The sequence below is a fragment of the Erinaceus europaeus genome, chromosome 8, assembly GCF_950295315.1.
Source record: "Erinaceus europaeus chromosome 8, mEriEur2.1, whole genome shotgun sequence".
NCBI lineage: Eukaryota > Metazoa > Chordata > Mammalia > Eulipotyphla > Erinaceidae > Erinaceus > Erinaceus europaeus.
Window position 1 is genome coordinate 39,093,087 of NC_080169.1, and position 25,648 is coordinate 39,118,734.

A 25,648-nucleotide genomic window follows, 5' to 3' on the forward strand; every position below is an offset into this window, starting at 1 on the left:
TAAATTAAAAATTTTACTCTATGCAAGACAATATAAATATAATGTGTTAACAAGACAAAAACTGAGGAAAATATTTACAAAAGACACATCTGCTAAATGACTAGTATTCAAAACATACTAAGAATTCTTAAAACTCAATAATTAGAAAATAAATAGCCACACTGCAACATAAACTGAACATCTTAAAAGCTAACTTATCAAAAAATATATAATAATGGCAAATTCAGCATATAAAAAGTGCATCATATATCATCAGAAAAATGCAACTTAAGACAACAGTGAGATATCACTATACACCTATTAGAATGACAAAAATTTGGAATAATGAGAATACAAAATGTTGATGAAGATATGATATAGAATAAATTCTCACTAATCTCTAGTAGGAATCTAAAAATAGTATACTATCTTTGAAGGATGGTGTGGTGAACTCCTGTAAACTTAGATATGTTCTTGCCATACAATTAAACAACCATTCTCCTTTTTATTCACTAAAGGATCCACGACTTATATTTGTACAAAAAGTTATACATGGAGGAGTCAGGTGGTGGCACACCTGGTTAGGCACACATAGTACTAAGCTCAAATACCTATGCAAGTAACCAGATTTAAGCTCCTGCATGAGAGGTGAAGCAAATCTGTAAGTGTCATTTTTTCTTTCTCCTCTTTCTCACTCTCCCCTCTCAATTTCTCTCTGTCTTATCAAATAAAATGGGGAGGGGATAGCTACCAGGAGCAATGGATTCACAATGCTGGCATTGAACCCCAGTGACTGTAAAGAGAGAGAGAGAGAGAGAGAGAGAGAGGATAAAAAGGAAAAAAGAACAAAAGAAAGAAAGAAAGAGAGAAAGAAAAAGAGAGAAAGAAAGAATGCAGGGAAAGAAGGAAGGAAGGAAGGAAGGAAGGAAGGAAGGAAGAAAGGAAGGAAGGAGGGAAGGAAGGAAGGAAAAGTTATATATGGAAATTTGTAGTGGGTTTATTTTATTTTGTTGAATGAAAGGCTAGAGTGTTTCCCTATTTTATGAGCTACTGGGGATAAAACACAGTGCTTCACAAATGTAACTTTTGTCATATCTATATCCCTCTAAGAGTTTTATTAATAATTTTACAAATTTAGAGTAACCACATATTTCAATAGGTGAATGAGTAGATAAATCAAGCTGGTATATAAGTGTTATCAGATAGGGTTCAATGCTAAAATGTAGTGAGCTGTAAAAACATGATGTATGCCATTCTCACAGGAGTGAGGTGGTATCTCAATGTTGTCTTTATTTGCATTTCTCTGACAATCAGCGACCTGGAACAGTTTTCATATGTTTGTTAGCCTTTTGGATCTCCTCTGAAGTGAATGTCTTGTTCATATCCTCTGCCATTTTTGGATGGGGTCTTTTGCTTTTTTCATGCTAAGTTTGCTCAGTTCTTTGTATATTTTGGTGATTAGTCTCTTCTCTAATGTATGGCATGTGAAGATCTTCTCCCATTCTGTGAGGGATCTCTTTGTTTGTGTGATAGTTTCTTTGACTGTGCAGAAGCTTTTCAATTTGATGTAGTCCCATGTTGGAGAGGCTGTGGGGACAGAGGAACCATTCTACACTGCTGGTGGGAATGTAAATTGGTCCAACCTCTCTGGAGAGCAGTCTGGAGAACTCTCACAAGGTCTCATAGACCTTCCATATGACCCAGTAATTCCTCTCCCTGGAATATACCCCAAGGATTCCATAATGCCCAACCAAAAAGATGTGTGTACATCTATGTTCATAGCAGCACAATTCATAATAGCTGGAACCTGGATACAACCCAGGTGCCCAACAACAGATGAGTGTCTGAGAAAGCTGTGGTACATATACACAATGGAATACTATGCAGCTATTAAGAACAATGAGCCCACCTTATCTGACCCATCTTGGACAGAGCTAGAAGGAATTATGTTAAGTCAGCTAAGTCAGAAATATAAAGGTGAGTATGGGATGTCCCCACTCATCAACAGAAGTTGAGAAAGAAGAACAGAAAGGGAAAGTAAAAGCATCTGATTAAATCGAGAGCAGGGCACCAATGTAAAAACACTGTGGTGAAGGGGAGGGTGGCCATTGCGCTTCCTGGCATGGTGGGGGTGGGGTGCGGGGGCGGGGATGGGTGGTGGGGATGGGACACAGTCTTTTGGTGGTGGAAGTGGTGTTTATGTACATTCCTATTGAAGTGTAAACATTATATAAACCACTATTTAATTAATATGAGAGGCGAAAAATTGATCATAGTCTAGAACTTCTTAAAACACAGAGTGAGTCTTTTTAATACATAGGCTGTCTTTGATATGTGGACTCTCTCAAAAGCCTAGACCAGGGAGAAAAGAAGCAACCGGTAGCACAGCTATATACAATATGCTGGGTATTATACCCCAAACCCTAACTAAGGGACTTTCCAAAGTTAACCCAGTCACCAAATAATGTGATGATAACAATAACTATCCATTGTCTTCTTGAACCATAAGACAACAGGAACCTCACATTTCCACTATAGAGCCTATATTTCCCACAGTCCTGGAACCTTAGTGTGGGGCCCACTTTTCTGCATGCTGCTCTCAATTCAAATAAAATAATATTGCATCTGCGGATCGCAACCCATTCAACACAACGAGTGCCACCACAAAATGCTTCACTTCAGACTGTGACCAGAGACTTCAGGTGTGGAATGACAACCCTTCAGCTTCATCACTCGGGTGAGACCTTTCCTTTCATAGTATTCCCTAATTCCATTCCAGGTGGTCCACTCCCCAGTAAAGTCCCCAAACCTAGATATAGTCCAGGTCCCCTGAGATAGAGCATAGGTTCACCTGTGCCCATAAACTAGGGGGAAAATATATACCTGAAAGCAGAAGTACACAAGAGCATGCAGGGAATACCCCCAACACTTCATCTGCACTATTACAGTCTTTAGGTCCATGGTTGTTCAACAATTTGTTTGGCTTTGTATGTTAACTCTCTTTTCAGCCACCAGGTTCCGGATGCCAGCAAGATGCTGACCAGACTTCCCTGGACAGACGACCCCATCAATGTGTACTGGAGCTCTGCTTCCCCAGAGCGCCACCCTACTAGGGAAAGAGAGAGGCAGACTGGGAGTATGGATAGACTAGTCAACACCCATGTTCAGCGGGGAAGCAATTACAGAAGCCAGACTTTCCACCCTCTGCAACCCACAAAGACCCTAGATCCATCCATAGAGAATCGGAAAGCTCTCAGGGGAGGGGATTGGATATGGAGATCGGGTTATGGGAATTGTGTGGAATTGTACCTCTCTTATTCTATGGTTTTGTTAATGTCTCCTTTCTTAAGTTAAAAAAATAAAATATATATAGAGAGAGAAGCATAAGAAATGTCTGTTCCTAAGTTAAAACTGCCAATCTGCTAAAGCTATATATTGTATTCACCCAAATACCACATTCTAAAGAAAGAAAAAAGTCATAGGTAGGGGGCAGACTCACATAGCTCTCTGGATACAAAGTAGGCACACATTATGTCCATATCGTGTATTCCATGTGAGGGGAGACAGTGTCTGTCATAATATGCAGCTTTTGGCCTTTTGTCTTACTAGGTCCAGGGGGAGTTGCTGATCCAATCTCTTATGTCATCTTCCAAATGCCCATTAGAGAACCAAAACTGTAACTGGAAGGGAACATAAGTCACTGCAGCTAGTCAGCATTCCTTTGTTCTATACATAGCTTCTCAGTAATTGAAGAGATAGAATAGCAGAAAATATTTCAATGAGTAACCCACATTCTAATTCAGGAATCTCAGACATCAAGTAATGGGAGTTAAGAATTCTAGGGTCTTCAAGAGTGATGTGTCAGCATCACCCACCACTTGTACCACCATCAAATGTAAAACTCCACTGGAGGATGTTGATACTGGAGAAGTTTTGCATATGTGATACAACAGGACTATGGAAAATCTTAGTATCTTTCTCTCATTCTGTAATGAAACTTTAAGTATCCTAAAATATTAAACCCTTAATTAAAAAAAGCAAAATATTGAATATAGAATAAGTTTATATGTGTTCCAGAGTAAATACTGTTTAAGGAAAGAGCTGTTTCATCTTCTTTTTTAAATTTTTTTCTTTATTTAAGAAAGGAAACATTAACAAAACCATAGAATAAGAGGGGTACAATTCCACAATTCCCATAACCCGATCTCTATATCCCATCTCCTCCCCTGATAGCATTCCCATTCTCCATCTCTCTGGAGAATCCAGGGTCATTGTGGGTTGCAAAGGGTGGAAGATCTGGCTTCTGTAATTGCTTCCTCATTGAACATGGGCGTTGACTGGTCTATCCATACACCCAGTCTGCCTCTCTCTTTTCCTAGTAGGGTGGCGCTCTGGGGAAGCAGAGCTCCAATACACATTGATGGGGTCTTCTGTCCAGGGAAGTCTGGTCAACATCTTGCTGGCATCCGGAACCTGGTGGCTGAAAAGAGAGTTAACATACAAAGCCAAACAAATTGTTGAACAACCATGTACCTAAAGACTGTAATAGTGCAGATGAAGTGTTGGGGGTATTCCCTGCATGCTCTTGTGTACTTCTGCTTTCAGGTATATATTTTCCCCCTAGTTTATGGGCACAGGTGAACCTATGCTCTATCTCAGGGGACCTGGACTATATCTAGGTTTGGGGACTTTACTGGGGAGTAGACCACCTGGAATGGAATTAGAGAATACTATGAAAGGAAAGGTCTCACCCGAGTGATGAAGCTGAAGGGTTGTCATTCCACACCTGAAATCTCTGGTCACAGTCTGAAGTGAAGCATTTTGTGGTGGCACTCGTTGTGTTGAATGGGTTGCGATCCGCAGATGCAATATTATTTTATTTGAATTGAGAGCAGCATGCAGAAAAGTGGGCCCCACACTAAGGTTCCAGGACTGTGGGAAATATAGGCTCTATAGTGGAAATGTGAGGTTCCTGTTGTCTTATGGTTCAAGAAGACAATGGATAGTTATTGTTATCATCACATTATTTGGTGACTGGGTTAACTTTGGAAAGTCCCTTAGTTAGGGTTTGGGGTATAATACCCAGCATATTGTATATAGCTGTGCTACCGGTTGCTTCTGTTCTCCCTGGTCTAGGATTTTGAGAGAGTCCACATATCAAAGACTCAGCCTACGTATTAAAGAGACTCACTCTGTGTTTTAAAAGTTCTATATATATGATCAAATTTTCCCCTCATATTAATTAAATAATGGTTTATATAATGTTTACACTTTAATAGGAATGTAAAAAACACCATTCCCACCACCATAAGATGGTGTCCCATCCTCACCCACCCCGCCCCCCCAACCCCCATCCCCCCATTGCACCAGGAAACCCAATGGCCACCCTCCCCTTCACCACATGGTGCCCTACTCTCAATTTAATCAGATCCTGCTTTTAGTTTCCCTTTCTGTTCTTCTTTCTCAACTTCTATTGATGAGTGGGGACATCCCATACTCATCTTTAACTTTCTGACTTAGCTGATTTAACATAATTCCTTCTAGCTCTGTCCAAGATGGATCAGATAAGGTGGGCTCATTGTTCTTAATAGCTGCATAGTATTCCATTGTGTATATGTACTACAGCTTTCTAAGCCACTCATCTGCTGTTGGGCATCTGGGTTCCTTCCAGGTTTTAGCTATTATGAATTGTGCTGCTATGAACATAGATGTGCACATATCTGTTTTGGCTGTATATTATGGAATCCTTGGGGTATATCCCCTGGAGAGGAATTAGTAGGTCATATGGAAGGTCTATGTCTAGCCTTGTGAGAGTTCTCCAGACTGCTCTCCAGAGAGGCTGGACCAATTTACATTCCCACCAGCAGTGCAAAAGGGTTACTCTGTCCCCACAACCTCTCCAACATTTGTTGCTGCTGTGCTTTTTGATATATACCATTCTCACAGGAGTGAGATGGTATCTCAGTGTTGTCTTTATTTGCATTGCTCTGACAATCAGCGACCTGGAACAGTTTTTCATATGTTTGTTAGCCTTTTGGATCTCCTCTGAAGTTAAAGTCTTATTCAAATACTCTGCCCATTTTTGGATGGGGTCTCTTGCTTTTTTTTGGTGCTAAGTTTGCTGAGTTCTTTGTATATTTTGGTGATTAGTCTCTTCTCTGATGTATGGCATGTGAAGGTCTTCTCCCATTCTGTGAGGGGTCTGTTTGTTTGTGTGATAGTTTCTTTGGCTGTGCAGAAGCTTTTCAATTTGATGTAGTCCCATTGGTTTGTTTCTGCTTTAGCCTTCCTTGTAATTGGGTTTGTTTCATCAAAGATGTCCTTGAGGTTAAGGTGGGAAAGTGTTTCACCAATGTATTTGATAGTTTCCAGTCTGACATCCAGGTCTTTGATCCATTTGGAGTTGATTTTTGTTTCTGGTGAGAAAAGGTGGTTCAGTTTCATTCTTCTGCATGTTTCAACCCAGTTTTTACCAGCACCATTTATTGAAGAGATCCTCCTTCTTCCATTTAATACTTTAGGCCCCCTTATCGAAGATTAGATGTCCATAGGTATGGGGGTTTAGGTCTGGGCTTTCAATTCTGTTCGCATGATTTTCTGGATTTCTGTTGTGTCAGTTTTTATATCTCCTCTATCACTACAATTCTATGAATTCTCATTCTGTAATGGAACTAAAATATTAAACCCTTAATTAAAAAAACAAAATATTGAATATAGAATAAATTTATATGTGTTCCAAAGTAAAAAACTGTTTAAGGAAAGAGCTGTTTCATCTTCTTAAAAAGGTGTCTAGATAAAAATGAATGTGGAAACACAATGATTTGCTTTAATTCATAAATAAAGCAAATCGAGTGATATTGTGTTCTACAGAGCTGTTCATCTTAGAGAACTGAGTCCATCAGTAGCAAATTTGCCTGTCTTTTTGATTATTATTAGTGATTTAGTATTGATTTGTAAAATTACTAGATAATAGGGGCACAGCTCTGCACCATTCCCACCACCAGAGTTCTGGATGCCAAATCCTTCTATTATGAGCTACATCAGTTTTTCCAAGGTTGTAGATATGTGTCAACAGTTATTTGTATAACCATCTGTCTATATTTGTATATCCCCCCACCCTTTTCAAGTCACATTTTATTTTCCTTTCCAAGTCACACATAAGCCTATTACTACTTCAAAATGCCTCTCTCCCCTTTTCCTCCTCTCTCTGGTTCCCAGTGAAGTTGGAGTTAGAGCCTACTAGTTTTCTTCCTCCTATCATTTCTCACCCACTGGGAGTATAGGTCATAATTACAAATTTGCCTTTCTACTCTCAAGATTACTTTCATTGGTAAATACAAAAAAATAACAATAAGTATGGTTAATTCTACTTACTGTTGAATCCTCTATGGCTTAAATGTTTAGCAGGCCAGGTGTTGGTGCACGTGGTTAAGGGCTCACAGTACAGTTCAGTTCGTAAGGAGCCAAGTTCAATCTCTTTGTCTCCACTTTCAGGGGGAAAGCTTCATAAGTGGTGAAAAAGAGCTGCACATGTCTCTCTGTCTCTTTCTCTCTATATTCCCCACATCAATTTCTCTTTGTCTTTATCCAATAATAAATAAATAAAAGTAAAAACAATTTAAAATTTTTAAATGGCATTGATGATTTGAAATCATACAAAGCATGAAATCACCTTAGTACAAAATTACTTCAAGCAGTGAAACTATGTTTTTATTGGCAACTTACTTCTTTTCAGTTTATTTATTTGTTTGTTTGTTTTGGATAGGGACAGAAAGAAATTGATAAGGATTCCGGAGATAAAAAGGGAGACAGAGAGACTCCAGCAGCACTGCTTTGCTGCTTGTGATATTTCCCCTTGCAGATTGGAGCACAGTGCTTAAACCTGGGTCATTTCACACTATAGCATGCACACTCTGTTATGTGTGCCACTCTCCAGGTCCCTTTTGGCAACATCGTTAAAGCAAACTACTGCTGAGAGTCTTTTTATAAGATAACTTAACATTTTTTAGGATGTATATTTGTAGTGATATGAATAACAAGATAATAACTAAGAATCAGCTAATGTCTATTTTATTTGTATTTATTTTGTTATTGCTGGTAACATAGGTAAGTCATCTTACTCTGCTATTTTATACAATGAACAGAGTTTTTTTTTGTTTTTATTGAGCAAAATTTTGAATAAATTTTATCTAGGAATAGGATTAGAATCACTGATTTTTCTTTTGGTGCTAATGAATTGTTTCATATCAAATTCAACATTTACATGACTCTCAAAGTTCTTCACATATTTATAATTTTTCTATAAAGTTATATCAGCTGGGTCTGAGAAACTAAGTTTACTTTTGAAAGCTTTTTTTAATATTTTATTTATTTATGAAAAAGATAGGAGGAAAGAGAGAGATAACCAGACATCACTCTGGTACATGTCTTCACATGAGTTCCAGGGATGGAACTCAGGACCTCATACTTCTCCTGGACCACTGAAAGCTCATGTTTAACCCTTCTATATAGCAAAGTGTAAAATATGTTTATAAACTAGGATTAAGATATGAAGACAGAAATGTTTGAACTGTTGTCATTTCTTTCTGATAAATTTGCATCTGGCTTAAGATATCACATTTAAAAACCAAAAATAATGGTCAGCAGTTTTGTAGCACTGCACTTTGCCAATAACTTTCATATGTTAACAACCTTTTTAATCCTTCTATATAATAAAACTATTCAGGATTTATTCATTAACCTAGACTGTTAGCTTTTGAGTTATTTTTTAAATTTTTTATTTAAGAAAGGATTAATGAACAAAAACATAAGGTAGGAGGGGTACAACTCCACACAATTCCCACCACCCAATCTCCATAACCCACCCACTCCCATGATAGCTTTCCCATTCTCTAGGCCTCTGGGAGCATGGACCCAGGGTCGTTGAGGATTGCAGAAGGTAGAAGGTCTGGCTCCTGTAATTGCTTCCCCGCTGAACATGGGCATTGACTGGTTGGTCCATACTCCCAGTCTGGCTCTCTCTTTCCCTAGTAAGGTGTGTCTCTGGGGAAGCTGAGCTCCAGGACACATTGGTGGGGTCTTTAATCCAGGGAAGCCTGGCCAGCATCCTGGTGGCATCTGGAACCTGGTGATTGAAAAGAGAGTTAACATACGAAGCCAAACAATTTGTTGAGCAATCATGGATCCCAAGCTTGGAATAGTGGAGAGGAAGTGTTAGGGAGGTACTCACTGCAAACTCTAGTGTACTTCTGCTTTCAGGTATATATTTTGCAGTAGTTTATGGAAACGTGTGCACATAAGCTCTCTCTCACAGAAAATGGTGTATATCTAGGTTATGGGACTTTGTTAGAAAGTGAACTAACTGAGATGAAATTAGAGTGTACTATAAAAGGAAAGGTCTCAACTGAGTAATGAAGCTGAAGGGTTGTCATTCCACATGTGAAATCTCTGGACACAGTCTTAGGTGAAGCATGTTGAGGTGGCACTCGTTGCGTTGGTTAGGTTGTGATCGGCGGATGCAATATTATTTGGTTTGGATTGGGAGATGCATATGGGAAAGTGGGCCCTATCCAAGGGTTCCAGGACTGGGGGAAGTAGGGGCTATATAATGGAGATGTGAGGTTCCTGCTGTCTTAGGGTTCAAAAAGACAATCGATAGTTAATGTTATCATCACATTATTTGTTAATTGGGTTAACTTTGAAAAGTCCTTTTGTTAGGGTTTGATGTACAATACCCAGTATCTTGTATATAGATGTGCTATTGGATGGTTCTAATCTACTTGGTCTAGGCTTTTGAGAGAGTCCACGTATCAAATACACAGCCTATATATTAAAAGGATTCAGTTTGTGTTTTGAGAAACTTTGAGATGTACAATTGATTTTCCCCCTCTCATATTAATTAACTACTGATTTATATGTCTACATTTTGCTAGGAGTGTACATAAACACCATTCCCACCACCAAAGGACTGTGACCCATCCCTCCCACCCACTCCCATCCCCCACTGGCCCAGGAAGCTACATGTCTACCCCTCACCACTGGGTTTTTACTTTGGTGCCCTACTTATAATTTGATCAGGTCCTGCTTTTAGTTTCCCTTTCAAATCTTCTTACTCAACTTCTGTTGATAATTGGGATCATCCCATACTCATCTTTATCTTTCTGACTTAGTTCACTTAACATAATTCCTTCTAGCTCTGTCCAAGATGGGTCAGAGAAGGTGGGTTCATTGTTTTTGATAGCTGCATAATATTCAATTGTGTATATATACCAGAGCTTTCTCAGCCACTCATCTGTTGTTGGGCACCTGGGTTGCTTCCAGGTTTTAGCTATTATGAATTGTGCTGCTATGAACATAGGAGTACACACCTCTTTTTGGTTGGGTGTTATGGAGTCCTTGGGGTATAACCCCAGGAGAGGAATTACTGGGTCATATGGAAGGTCCATGTCTAGCTTTCTGAGAGTTTTCCAGACTGCTCTCCACAGAGGCTGGACCAATTTACATTCCCACCAGCAATGTAAAAGGGTTCCTCTGTACTCACAACCTCTCCAGCATTTGTTGCTGCTGTCCTTTTTGATGTATGCCATTCTTACAGGAGTGAGGTGGTATCTTAGTGTTGTCTTAATTTGCATTTCTCTGACAATCAGTGACCTAGAGCAGTTTTTCATATGTTTGTTAGCCTTTTGGATCTCCTCTGAGGTGAATGTTTTGTTCATATCCTCTGCCCATTTTTGGATGGTCTCATTTGCTTTTTTGGTGCTAAGTTTGCTGAGCTCTTTATATATTTTGGTGATTAGTTTCTTGTCTGATGTATGGCATGTGAAGATCTTCTCCCATTCTGTGAGGGGTCTCTCTGTTTGTTTAATAGTTTCTTTGGATGTGCAGAAGCTTTTCAATTTGATGTAGTCCCATTGGTTTGTTTCTGCTTTAGTCTTCCTTGCAATTGGGTTTGATTCATCAAAGATGTCCTTGAGGTGTAGGTGGGAAAGTGTTTTGCCAATGTTTTCCTCTAAGTATTTGATTGTTTCTGGTCTGACATCTAGGTCTTTGATCCATTTGGTGTTGATTTTTGTTGCTGGTGAGATAAAGTGGTTCAATTTCATTCTTCTGCATGTTACTACCCAGTTTTCCCAGCACCATTTATTGAAGAGAGCCTCCTTTTTCCATTTAATCCTTTGGGTCCCCTTATCAAAGATTAGATGCCCATAGGTGTTGGGATTTATTTCTGGGCTTTCTATTCTGTTCCACTGGTCTGTGTGCCTATTTTTGTTCCAGTACCATGCTGTTTTGATGATGATGGCTTTATAATATTGTTTAAGGTCTGGGAGTGTGATGCCTCCTTTTCTGTTTCTTTTCCTTAAGATGGTTTTGGGAATTCTAGGTGTTTTCAGGTTCCAAATAAATGATTGTAGTGTTTGTTCTAATCTCTTAAAGAAGCTTGGTGGAACTTTGATGGGTATTGCATTAAATTTGTATATGGCTCTGGGGAGAATATTCATTTTGATGATATTTAGTCATCCAATCCTTGAGCATGGGATATCTTTCCATTTCTTGGTATCAGTGTCTATCTCTTTGAGTAGCAACTTATAGTTTTCAGCATACAAGTCTTTCACTTCTTTGGTCAACTTTATTCCTAGGTATTTGATTGATTTTGCTGAAACAGTAAATGGGAGTGATTTCTGGATGTCTTCTTCTTCAGATTTAGTGTTTCATAAAGAAATGCCACTGATTTTTGTACATTGATTTTGTAGCCTGATACCTTGCTATATTGTCTAATAACTTCCAGTAATTTTCTACTGGATTCTTTAGTCTTTCTATGTATACTTTCATATCATCTGCAAATAGTGAGAGCTTGACTTCTTCCCTTCCAATCTGTATTCCTTTGATTTCTTTCTCTTGCCTGATTGCTATGGCAAGAACTTCCAATACTATGTTGAAGAGTAACGGTGACAGTGGACAGCCCTGTCTAGTCCCCGATCTGAGGGGGAGTGCTTTCAGCTTCCTTCCATTGAGTATGATGTTGGCTGTAGGCTTGCTATATATAGACTCCACTATCTTGAGGAATTTCCCATCTATTCCCATTTTTTGTACAGTTTTGAGCATGAACGGGTGTTGGATTTTGTCAAAGCCTTTCTCTGCATCTATTGAGATAATCATGTGGTTTTTGGCTTTGCTTTTATTGATGTGGTGAATGACATTGATTGACTTATGATTGTTGAACCAGCCTTGCATTCCTGGGATTAATCCCACTTGGTCATGATGAACAATCTTTTTGATTTGTGGCTGTATCTGGTTGGCCAAGATCTTGTTTAATATTTTGGCATCTATGTTCATCAGAGATATTGGTCTGTAGTTTTCCTTTTTTGTTCTGTCCCTATCAGCTTTTGGTATCAGAGTGATGTTGGCTTCATAAAAGGTGGAAGGGGCTATTCCTGTTTCTTCAATCTTGTGGAATAGCTTAAGAAGTATGGGTATTAACTGTTTCCTGAAAGTTTTGTAGAATTCGTTTGTGAAGCCATCTGGTCGAGGACTTTTGTTGTTGGGGAGATTCTTAATAACGGTTTCAATTTCTTTGTCTGTGATTGGTGCATTTAGATTTTGTAGTTCTTCTTGGTTCAGTTTTCGATGTGCATAGTTTTCTAGGAATTGTTCCATTCCTTCCAGATTCTCTACATTGGTGGCATATAGTTCTTTATAGAAGTTTCGCAGGATTCTCTGGATTTCTGTGGTGTCAGTTGTGATATCTCCTGCATCGTTTACAATTCTATTAATTTGAGTCTTCTCTCTTTTTTGTTTGGTGAGTCTGGCTAGGGGTTTGTCAATTTTGTTTAATCTTCCAAAGAACCAACATTTGGCTTCATTGATCTTTTGTATGGTTCTTTTATTTTTTATGTTGTTTATTTCTGCTCTAACTTTAGTGATTTCTGTCCTTCTGGTTGCTTTAGGGTTCCTTTGTTCCTCTTCCTCTAAGTCCTTGAGGTGTGCAGTAAGGTCGTTCATTTGGGCTTCTTCTTGGTGTTTAATATGTGATTGTATGGCTATAAGTTTCCCTCTCAGTACTGCTTTAGCTGTGTCCCAAATATTTTGATAAGTTGTGGATTCATTTTCATTAGTTTCCAGGAACATTTGAATTTCCTGCTTGAGTGAGTCTCTGACTCAGTGGTTCTTAAGGAGCATATTGTTTAATTTCCAAATTCTGTGTCTTTTAATAATTTTCTGTTTGTTGTTAAATGTTAGTTTTACTCCACTGTGGTCTGAGAAGATACTTGGGATGATTTCAATGCTCTTGAATTTATTGATGCTGTCTTTGTGGCCTAACATGTGTTCTATCCTTGAGTATGTGTTATGTGGATTTGAAAAGAAGGTGTATTCCAGTTTTTTGGGGTGGAGGAGTCTGAAAATGTCCAAGAGGTCTAGTCTGTCAATCTCTTCATTCAATTCTCTTGTATCTTTGTTGGTTCTCTTCTTTGTTGATCTGTCTAAGTGTGAGAGTGGGGTATTGAAGTCTCCCACTATTATTGTATTACTATTGATGTATTTTTGAAATTCTTTCAGTAGATGCTTAATGTATTTAGATGGTCCCTCGTTGGGTGCATAGATGTTAATAATGTTAAGTCTTCTTGGCTGATTGATCCTCTAATCATTATGTAATGTCCTTGCCTATCCTTTATTACTTTATTTAATTTAAAATTATCGTATCTGAGATGAGAATGGCTGTTCCTGCCCTTTTTTGTGGTCCGTTAGCCTGTATGATAGTTTTCCATCCTTTCATTTTAAGTCTGTGTTTATCTTGTTGTGACAGATGGGATTCTTGCAAGCAGCATATGGTTGGGTTATGTTTTCTGATCCATCCCCCCACCCTGTGCCTTTTGATGAGTGAGTTTAAGCCATTGACATTTATTGATATTATGGATTTAATGTATTGTCGTGCCATTGTTCTAAAAAACAATTTGTTTACTCTGATATATTGAAAGTATTATAGTGATGTTCTTGTTTATAAGAGGTCTTTTAGTACCTCTTTCAGGGCCGGCTTGGTGATGGTTGCCTCCTTTAACTGTTGTTTATCTAAGAAGGTTTTGATCCCTCCATCTAGCTTGAATGAAAGTCTAGCAGGATATATTATCCTTGGTTAAAACCCTTTTTCATTCAAGGCTCGGTAGATATCTTGCCACTCCCTTCTGGCTTTTAGAGTTTGAGTGGAGAAATCTGCAGATAATCTTATGGGTTTTCCCTTGTATGTGACTTTTTGTTTCTCTCTTGCAGCCTTTAGGATCCTTTCTTTATCCTTACTTCTTCTCATTGTGACTATGATGTGTCTTGGTGTCTTCAGGTCTGGGTTGATTCTGTTTGGTACTCTCTGGGCCTCTTGAACCTTGATATCCTTTCTGTTATTCAGGTCTGGGGAGTTTTCTTGTATTATTTCCTCTAGAATATTTGCTTCCCCTTCCTCTCTTTCTTCCTCTGGCAGGCCAATTATACAAATGTTACTTCTTTTTATATCATCCCATATGTCTCTGTTGTTGTTTTCAGTGTCTCTCAATGTCTTTTTAAGCTCTTTCACCTCTTTCTTCGTTTTCTCTAACTCATCCTCTGTCTGACTAATTCTGTTTTCTGCTTCTGTTAGTCTGCTTTCACTTGCCTCAGCTTCTTTCTTCATTACAGCTATTTCAGCTTTCAGTTCTCTAATTGCCTCAAGATGATCAGTATTTTCCTTGGGGGTCTCAACTGTTGTTTCCCTAATACTGCCATTCCTTTCCTCCAGTGTTGTTTTCATTTCTGTGATTAATAAGTTTATTATTGCTTGCATACTTTTCTTATCTATGGTTACTTCTGGCTGATTTGTAGTTTCTCCTGGGCTCTTGTCTTCATTCATTGGAGTAGCAGTTTTATTTGTTTTTGATCTACCCATTTTTTGGATTTATGTGTTTCTTTTTTTTTATGCTCTGTTGTTCCTCCGTTGTTGTGTCTTTTGTACAAGCAGCACTGTACTAATTACCTTTATGACAATTGCACTCACCAACCTCAGGAATTATAATAGCAACTGAAGCAAATATTGAAGCAGTTTAATCTCTACCAGTTATCCAAATAATGTCTCCAGTCCGTGAAAAAATAGTAACCAAATCTCAGTGAAGAAGAAAGATAATAGAAAGAAGGGATAGCAAGAATAGACAGTTATGAAAATCTACTATCCACTGTATATTCTAGGGATATCAAGAGGGGAAATGGAAGTAGAGCAGAGATACACACATAGAGAGTCCACTCTGAGTCAGATTTCTTCCCCAAAGTAATTCAAATTCAGAAAGGCAAAGAAGAAAGAAGAAGTGTATGACAAGATTTAAAAAAAAAGAGAGAGAAAGAGAGAGAAAAGGGAGAAGATAAGAAGAAGAGTTGTAATAAAGAGCAGTGCAAGGAACTTCCCAAATGTGTATCAGTGAATTAAAAAAAAAAAAAAAACACCTTGTTTGGTGGTATGGGGTAACCTGCTAGGAGCTGGTCCCAGGGACTGCTTATGGGGTGGGGGGTGCGGCAGGAAGGATGTATGCTTGAAAATTCAAAGGAAGAAAAAAGAATTTTTTCCCTACTCTAATTCTTAAACCAAATTAAGCTATAGTCACCTCCTTGGTGTCTAAGGACACCTTATTGGCTGACCTGCTAAAAGCAGAAAATCCTATTGTCTCCAGGGGAGTGCGTTCGGAGCTCAGCGGCTAGCAGCTTCTCCGTCCGCCATCTTCCGGGAAACCCCCCCCTCCAGACTTTTTTAAAGGATTTCTCGAAAATGAAAACTAGCTCCAAGTCCTTTAATCCAATGAGAGCTATACTTAAAAAGTCTTTGGATCCGCCCTCAGGTTCGTGTTGGACCCTGGAGTCTCCCAAGAGAAAGCCCCCGAGCTAAAGTGCTCTCTCCCGGTCCTCTGCCCGCCGCGCTCTGCAACCGGCGGAGGAGCCGCCTTCCCGGGCGGAGGACAATGCCCGGCGCACTCGCCTTGCCCGGCGCCGCCTGGGAAGTCTGGAGCCCCGCTATTCCGTGTCACCTTTACTCTAATTCTTAACCCAAATTAAATTATAATCACCTCTTTGGTGTCACCCCTTATTGACAGGCCTGCTAAAGGCAGAAAATCCTACCATTTCTCGAAGATGTGATTAGAGAACACGCTGTTAGCAGTTTCTCAGTCCGCCATCTTCCACACCTACTCTAATTCTTAACCCAAATTAAATTATAGTCACCTCTCTGGTGACTAAAATTATTGACTGGCCTGCTAAAGGCAGAAAATCCTACCGTTTCCAGATGTGATCAGAGCACACGCTGCTAGCAGCTTCTCAGTCCGCCATCTTCCTCAGCTTTTGAGTTTTTATAGTCTCTCTATAGCTAACTTTCTGAAAATCATAAATTTTTCAAGTAGATGAACATATCTGACTTGTTTATATTTCATAGCCTTCACTTTGCCTTTTATTTCCATATGTTCTGCTGGTATACTCCAATTCCTGATGTCTATCAGAGCTAGCACTAAAATTTTCAAAGTTCATAAACACACTATAAACAGATGAAGGTAGCTTAAGGTCAATAAGTAGTAGGAACACAGTCTTAATAAATAGAAATTTATAAAAGTGCATGTCCTGCTCTCATAGGAATCTCAGTGTTCTGCATCTGTAATTCCTCTTGGGGACTCCTTGGCTACATGTGATAAGATTCTAAGAGTGAAAACATGAATAATATTATGAACAAAACTGATGTTTTCCACTTGTCACATGTAACTCCCCATGTTCATTTAAAAAAAAAAAATTGCAACATGTTCTTCTTTTCCAAGGATGAACAAAGGAATACTCCTTCACTAATTCTGGAAAGTAACTTGTCACAGCAGGATTCTAAGGCCTAGTCAAATAATTGTCTTAGTGTACTACCTGCTGTGTTCAATATTGAGTGAAAATGGAAGCTAGGGCTCAACTTCAGCTTATTTCACAATTCTTCTGTTATTTAAATGATTTTAGTCAGTTTGGGGGAAGCCAGACCTTTATAAATTAACAGCAGGGAAATACCAAAGGTGTCAGATTGCATATTTATCATCTTTTTCGTGTAATACTTAAATATGTATTAAGAAGTGACTGACATAAATTAGGCAGATTTCAGAAGCCACAGGCCATGGCTTGTAGAGGACCCCCTTCTGCTTGACATTTCATCCTTGTCAAAGATCAAATTATTTTAATTTAGGCTGCAAATTATAAGGAATGAAGACTTCTTTGTGGGAATTCCCTGTGGTAATCTGACTTTTGTTGTTACTGCTGCTTGTCAGTGTGCAAAAGATATAATATGCATGCAAATAAGGTTAAAAAATATGTACTATCTAATTATCCAGCCAGTACATTCCACTTGAAGACAGTGGGAGGCCTGACACACAGTATGTGTTTGATTCATTGAGGCCTGCAGGGTATTTACACAAGATTACTTTTAATTATGAAATTAATATCTGTTTATCTAGAATATATAGCAGTAAGTGAGTATACACATGAGCAGAATTCTTTAGTAAAAAGAAATTATCTTAATTTAATACATGAAAAGAAGGGAAAGTCACTTGTTCCTGGTGAATAAATGTATCACCTAGACCTTGGCTTCACCCTTCTTGAAACAAATTAAATGATAAAGTTGGCACTTTCTCTAGCATTTGTCTTTGCCTTGCCAAGTAGGCTCAAGATGTGTTGCTTTATGTTGCAGTTTTTTATATTTTAGTGAACAAGATTGACTATGATGAGGCAAATATGAAAAAAGATTTTCAAAAATAATTTTGATGGCATACTGCCTCTACTGTTTTCAAAGATCATTAATGCCATGAAATAGAGAATAATGAGGTTAGAATCCATGAGTTTTCTATAATAATAGATAATAATAATGATGACAACTAAAACAGTCTCATTGAAGAAAAATTTGAATTTATGAAATACTAATAAGATCCTTCACACAACACAATGCATTGTTTATTTACATCTTCGATACTGTAGCAAAATATAAAATAGGAGAGCATTATCTGGGATGTAATTATATTTATCATCTTAGAAAATTAAAAAGAAAAATAGAGGGCAGTGAAGTGACAATGGGTAGAGCACAGAACTAACATGTGTAAGTTCCTGCATTTTATACCTGGCACCACATCTGCAGGAGGAAAAAATGTGATCTTTCTCTTTTATAAAGTAAACAAGTAAAACATCCTAGAAAGAAAAATAAGCCACCATTTCATTTCACAAGTATGTCATTTTTATATCTGTCAATCAGTAGAAATGAACAGGAGAAAAAAAAAAAAGAAAAGAAAGTGTGGCCACTGCAAATAAGGAACTGGACAGCAAATGTTATTTAAGTTGTTCATGACTCAGAAAAGCATTTCAAGATACAAAATAGTTTCAGCAGCAAAATAAACAGCTGTTTATTTGGCAAAAAGCAAGAGGAAAGAGGAGACCCAGGAGCAGGAGAGGCAGGACTTGTCCTTTCATACTGCCACATGATACTTCCCATACTGGGGCTATCTCCACTATAGCCTGCTATGTAATATATTAATATTTTCTATAAACACTGTGGTGCTTTATCACCAGGCAAAAAGCCAAAATCAGAAAATCTTTTATTTCTCAGTCTATTATTACAGCAGCTAAAAAGCAATGATGGGTTGGAAATTCCTTTTTTTCTTTTATAAGTGATTTAATTGTGATTGACAAGATTGTAAAATAAGAGAAATATAATTCCATACAACTTTCAGCACCAGAATTCCGTATCCCATCCCCTCCATTGGAAACTTCCCTATTCTTTATTCCTCTGGGAGTATGAACCAAAGATTTTTATGGGGTGCAGTATGTGGGATCTCTGACTTCTGTAATTGCTTCTCCATTGGACATGGTCGGTGCTTACCCCCAGCCTGTTTCTATTTTACCCTACTAGGGTAGGGCTCTGGGGGTGTGGGGTTCTAGGAATACTGGTGAGGTTGTCTGCCCAGGGAAGTCAGGATGACATTATGGTAGCATCTGCAACTTGGTGCCTGAAAAGCAGTAAGATACAGTGCAGGACAAATTGTTTAATGATCAGGAACCTAAAGGTAAGAATATAGCAGATGAGATTTGGGGTCTTACATTGGAAGAAGCTAGGAAGTCTACTTTAAGTATATTCCAAGGGGCCTAGGAGTTTACTGATTTTTGCTTGAGTGCCACAGCTAACATGCAGGTTGCTAAAGGTATTTTCTGGGAAGAGGGAGTCAGAATTAGGAATAGGACTAGAAAGCTAGATCAGGGCAGAGAGTAGCTCCCAAATATGACAAAAGTACATGAATATACTGTTAACTGTAAACCCCACTGATCTGACCTAGGGCCAATGTCTACTCACATTTAGCACAGAAGCACGTTTAACCTCTACAAACCTGTCTGTCTGAGCTTACATCGCCATATGCCATGTTCACAGCTAGGAACATTCTAGGCTGCGTCATTTCATGACCAGTCTTCCTCAAGTGGCAATGTATGTTAACCCAGCCTCCCTTCGGAGAGTGCAACCATTTCTATCATTGTTGTACTACATTGGGAAATTCATTTTATTAACTGGGAATTTTGGCTTTTTCCATATTCAGTCTGTTTGGTCCTCCATATTTACTTAAGCATCATTTGCCTTTGCTTTTCCAGCAGAAACAACACAGTCCAAGAAAGCATCCTTGATCACTCAAGTGTAATTCAGATTTCTTTTTTAAAAAAACATTTATGTATTTATTTATTTATATGTTGGAAGAAGACAAAAAGATATTAAAAGGGAAGGGGGATATAAAGAAGGAGAAAAGGAGAGAGACACCAGCAGCATTGCTTCACTACGAGTGAAACTCCCCTTGCAGGTCAAGGCCAGGGCCCTGAACCCTATTCCTTGTGCATTGCATTGTAACATATGTGCTCTGAAGCAATTACGAAAGCCAGAATTCCCACCTTTTGCACCCCTAAAAGATTTTGGTCTATACTCCCAGAGGAGGAGAAATGTTAGGGGAAGATGACCAGAGGGCTCTGCATTTCACCATCAGGACTTAGAGAGTGAAGAGGAAAAAAGGAAGGACATTTAGAAGTAGTAGTAGTAGTAGTGTGTGTGTGTGTGTGTGTGTGTGTGTGTGTGTGTGTGTGTGTGTGTGTGTGTGTGTGTGTGTGACTTAAAAAGAAGATGGGAACATAGAAAAAATATAATATAGACACAATGTAAGTGACATCCATAAGCAGTGGACACTATAGAAAAAAATAATCAACTAATGTGTAATCTTGGAAACACTACTGCAATTTCCAATGGAAAAAAATGTGACTGCTGTATCGTTTATATTGACATTTGGGGTAACCTTTTAGGTACACTTCAGAGATTTGTTTGGAAGATATGAGAGAGATATAAAAGCTTTTATTAAATGATAAAATCAAAATAAAAAGTTGACAAAAAAGAAAATATCTTATGGTTTCTATTTTTTTTTTAATTTATCAGTGTGATGGTGTACAGATAGAATTAATTAACATCTCTCTGGAAGGAATTGCTATTTTGAACATACCAAGTATGCATGGAGGGTCCAATCTTTGGGGAGAGTCTAAGAAAAGAAGAAGCCATCGACGTATAGAAAAAAAGGAAACTGACAAAAGGACCACACTCACAGATGCCAAGGAGCTGAAGTTTGCAAGTCAAGGTAAGTTCTTTGACTCTTGCATCTTAATATGCTTTTATAGACTCCTATAAAACTTAAAAGTTCTTCAGTGTATTATTCTCTTTTGGTATCTTTTAAGTGGTGTTTTTTACAATATCAGATATGCATGTGATCAGATTTTACTGAAGTAGATTCTGAAATCATATGTAATTTGCTGTATATAATTTTGCTATGCTTTTTTTCCTTCATTTTCCTTCTTTTTGATATAACCTTCTCTACAGAAAAACAAAAATACACATGATAAAATGATTTTTTTAGTTGCTACATGTACTAAGTATCCCCACCTGCAGAGGGAAGCTTTACAAGTGGTGAAGCAGGGCTGCAGGTGTCTCTCTCCATCTCTGTCATCCCCTTTACTCTAAATTTCTGAGTCTCTATCCAATAAATAAATATAATTTTAAAAAGTTGTTTTTGTATCTTTATAGTAAGGTACTTAGTCTTGTCTTTCTTTGATCAGGTTATCATATTTAAATTATGATTGATTAAGTATTCTGCATAAAAGACTGCTGGTGGTGCATGTGGTAGAAAACATATATTATTATGAGCAAGGACCCAGGTTCAAGTACCAAATTTTCATCTGCAGTGGTTGAGGGGAATCTTCACATGTGTACAAGTGTGTCTCTTTCCCTCTGCCTTCTCTATTTAAGTTCTTTCTTTTTTTATTTTAAAATGTTTATTAGTGCTTTAATAATTATTTACAAAATTGCATGTCAACAGGAGTATCAATCCACTCCATTCCCACCACCAGGGTTCTGAATCTTCAGTTGCCCCACTGCAAGCCACCACCTGGGCCAGCCATCCTCTCTACGACTATCTGTCTGCATTTATACATAATTGCCCCATTTTTCTTCCTGATCCAATCCTCTCTTCCTCCCCAAGCCACTCATGACAACATTACTACCTCTATATGTCCCTCTCCTTTTCCTCCTCTCTCTCTGGGTGTTGATGAAACTGGTATTCAGAGCCCTCTTATCTTCTTCCTCCTATAACTTCTCCCCCACTGGGAATATGGATCAAGGTTGGTTTTGGGGTGCAGAAGGTAGGAGTTCTGGCTTCTGTAATTGCTTCTCTGCTGGATGTGGACTTTGGCAAGTTGATTCATACCCCCAGCCTATTTCTATCCTTCCCCAGTGGGCTTGAGCTCGGAGAGGCAAGGTTTCAGGACACACTGGTGAGGTCATGTGCCTGAGAAGTCAGGATGGAATCATGATAGCATCTACAACTTGGTTTCTGAAAGGTGACAGGACGTAACTAGAGACAAAATGGGTAATGAACTCGCGTTCATTAACAGGAGTTAATTAAATTCCTACCAAAAGGTAGGAATAATCTGCTTCAGTTCAGTGAGGTAGAATCTCAGTGTAGTAAAAAAAAAAAATTACATTTATTTAATAATGAGTGAGTGAGGGTATAACTGTGGACCATATGAAGTGATTATACCACTAAAAGAAATTCATAGACGCAATGCAATCTTTATCAAGATCTCAGTTACTGTCCTCAAAGAAATTGAACAGCTAGTCCCAAAAATTGTGTGGAACCACAAAAAAAATAAATAAAGACTAACCAAGGAACTTGTTGAAAAAAAGAGGTACCATGCTCCCCAACTTCAGTTTATACTACAAAACAATAGTAATTAAAACAGTGTGAATGGACTAAAACCGGAAACTTGGATCAATGGGAAAGAATCAAAAGGCAAGGAAAAGAAAACCACATGTATAAACCTAACATATGACAAAGGGGCAAAAACCATTCTGATGAGGAAAAGAAGGCCTTTCAACAAATGCTTTTATGAAAACTGAGCAGAGCCACATTTAGGAAAATTAAAGTAGACCACCCTTTTACACTATGCACCCAAATGAGATCAAAATTAAGCTAAAAGCTGTATAATAAATATGAGACTCTAAAATACACAGAAGAAAACATGAGTAAAGCACTGTAGGACTTTAACATCATATGTGTGTGTGTGTGTGTGTGTGTGTGTGTACACATATATATATTTGGGGACTCAACCCTTTATGCATGTAAATGAAACCAAGTTAGGAACACATGAAGCTGAAAATTTTCTACACATGAAAGTAAACTACACAAGGATAGCCAGGCAATTCTGTAATTGGGAGAAGATATGTACTCACTACACATCTGATTGATAGCAAACATTAAACAAAAAAATCACACAGCTCAAAAAGGAAAAATATATAACCCAATAAAAATATGAGGCTTTTACCATGTGCAAGGACTTCATGCTTCAAGCATCTCCCTCTCTCCATCTCTTACTTCCCTTCCTCTCTCAATTTTTCTAAGTCCTATAAAAATTAAATAAATAGGCATTTTAAAAAGTGAGTCTTTGATGTCCTTGTACATGATGGTGGGTAAAGTTGGGAGTGAGAGTGTTTTACAAACACCTATCGCAGGGAGATGAGAAATTGTACCTTTGTGTAAACAATTCTACCATAATGTATTAACTTTTCACTAAAGGAAGATAAAAATGAACAAAATAACTGAATACATTATTTTCTAAAAAAGAGATGCCTATGGACTACAAACTTGTTCTGTTAATAATTAAGTCCTTCCTATATTTCAGTTTAAAAAATATTACACTTCAGTCAAAATTAAACTAAAAGTTTGAATACAATTTCTAAGTAATAATATTGTTATCATCTGAATTTGTTTTCAATTTTTTACATAAAAACAACCATAGTGTCGAATATGAGGGTCAAGCAATATTTTTTAAATCCAAATGTAATTTGAAGTTTTCACAAACATTTTATATCTATTGAATTTAGAATGTAATATGAGAAGCATCATTCCAGTACAAGACATTTGTTTAACTCATATTCAAATTAATATTGTTTATTCTTAGAAAATACATAAATAAATCATGAAGAAAAAGGTTTTTTTATTTTCTGGTCCTTCTCTGCACTGAACTAACTTTCTTCCAGTTAGGAATCAAAAAAGAAAGACAAAGAGATGGAAATATGTTATAGCAGTAAAGCTTCTACAGTACTGTGGGGATCTGCCTTGAACCTCTCTCATGTGTATGACAAGTAGACACATTATCCAGGTGAACTACCTTGCAGGCCCAATAAGGAAAAGTTAACACTTTAGCTTTCCTCTTAGTCAAGAAACACTTTCTTGAAATGTTAAATTACAGCTCATTATTGTTATTTCTTTATTGGGGGATTAATGGTTTATAGTTGACAGTAAAATACAGTAGTTTGTACATGCATAACATTTCCAAGTTTTCCACATAACAATTCAAGCCCCACTAGGTCCTCCTCTGCTATCATGATCCAGGACCCAAACCATCCCCTCCCACCGGAATCTTTTACTTTGGTGCAATACACCAACTTCAGTCCAAGTTCCGCTTAGTGTTTTCCCTTCTGATCTTGTTTTTCAGCTTCTGTATATGAGATTTTCCAGTAAGTATCCTTTTTTTGTTTTTGACTTATCTTACTTAACATCATTTCTTCACACTCCATCTAGGATGGGGTGAAGAAGGTGAATTCATTTTTGATAGCTGAGGAATATATATGTATATATCCATATCCATATCCATATACATATATATGCTATAATGACTCAGTCACTCATGTGCTTCTGATATACTTTTGTTGAAACATGAAGCTTAAATTAAGATTACTGTATTGGAAAGGAAAGATGTTTATATTCAAACTTTAGAGGAAAATTAGTGGAGACACAGTGTGCCTGTGTATGTAGGGTAAGGGGAAACAGAAGAAACATACAAAACTAGATTCTTTTAAGATAAAGTATTTTACTTATAGAAACACTTAAATTAAGAAAAATGGGTGGAGGGGCTGGTGGTAACAAACTGGGTTAAGTCCACATCATAGGGAGTGCAAGGACTCAAGCAAGGACCCAGCACTGTGCCTGCAGGGGGACCACTTTTCAAGAGGCAAAGCAGGTCTACAGGTACTATCTTTCCATCTATTTCTTTCTTTTTTTTTTTTCCTCCTGCACCATGAATCCATTACTCCTGGAGGCTATTCCCCCCCTTTTGTTGCCCTTGTTGTTGTAACCTCCTTGTGGTTATTATTATTACCATTGTTGATGTTGTTCCTTGTTGGATAGGGCAGAGAGAAATGGAGAGAGGAGGGGAAGACAGAGAGGGGGAGAGAAAGATAGACACCTGCAGACCTGCTTCACCACCTGTGAAGCGACTCCCCTGCAGGTGGGGAGCTGGGGGCTCGAACCTCTATCTATTTCTAACTCCATCTCTCTATCTCCCTCTCCTCTCTTGCTTACTCTTTGTCCTATACAATCAAATGAAAAAAACAATTGACCTCTAGAAACAGTGTAGTGTTGCACAATCCTGGAGGCAAAAAAAAAAAAAAAAAGAAGGAAGGAACGAAAGAATATAATACAATATTAATAATAAAATATTAATACCAATTAATATACCATATGTAAATGTCATGATCATTAAGTAAATTGTAAATATGCCAAGGGGTTCTCTAGAGTTCTTAGCTTTAATATTATTTTTTTCCATCTGTTCCATTTGCTGAGTTCATCTTTGCTTCTCCTTTGCTGAATTAAGCCCTGCTCTCAGAAAGATGTTTAATAAAATCATTCACGTTAATGTAGAAATGATTGATTGTAAAAGATAGTAAAAGTATTTGCATTTTAAAAGAAATCAAGGCCTTCAAATAAGCCATTATTTCTCAGACCCTGTTTAACAGAGTTATAGCTGCAATTTCTCAGAGACCCTATAAAAATTTGGTTCATATTGCCATACTTTGAAACAATAAAAACTAAGGTAAAAAAATAAGTCGTGTTACATAACTTTGGGTCATATTAATAATATTAAAACCATTACTTCTCTTACCGTACCAAACATAAGCCAAGTCCTTTCCTCCTTATGTATCTCCTTATCCTCACCTTCCTTCCTGGATACAGATAGACACACACACACACACACACACACACACACACACACACACACACACACACTATTAAAAAAGGAAAGTGTATTG

The 25,648-nt window shown here is 37.9% G+C and overlaps 1 protein-coding gene across 7 annotated transcripts in view; it reads left to right on the forward strand.

Annotated features, from left to right (window-relative positions):
• The window catches only part of DGKB (diacylglycerol kinase beta), a 918,246-nt gene that overhangs the window by 687,635 nt on the left and 204,963 nt on the right, over window positions 1–25,648 (forward strand). For all 7 annotated transcript variants that reach the window (XM_060196157.1, XM_060196152.1, XM_060196155.1 and 4 more), the window contains one exon: window positions 20,447–20,642. In XM_060196157.1, the coding sequence (XP_060052140.1) occupies window positions 20,447–20,642 (196 nt within the window). The remainder of the gene's footprint in view (window positions 1–20,446; window positions 20,643–25,648) is intronic.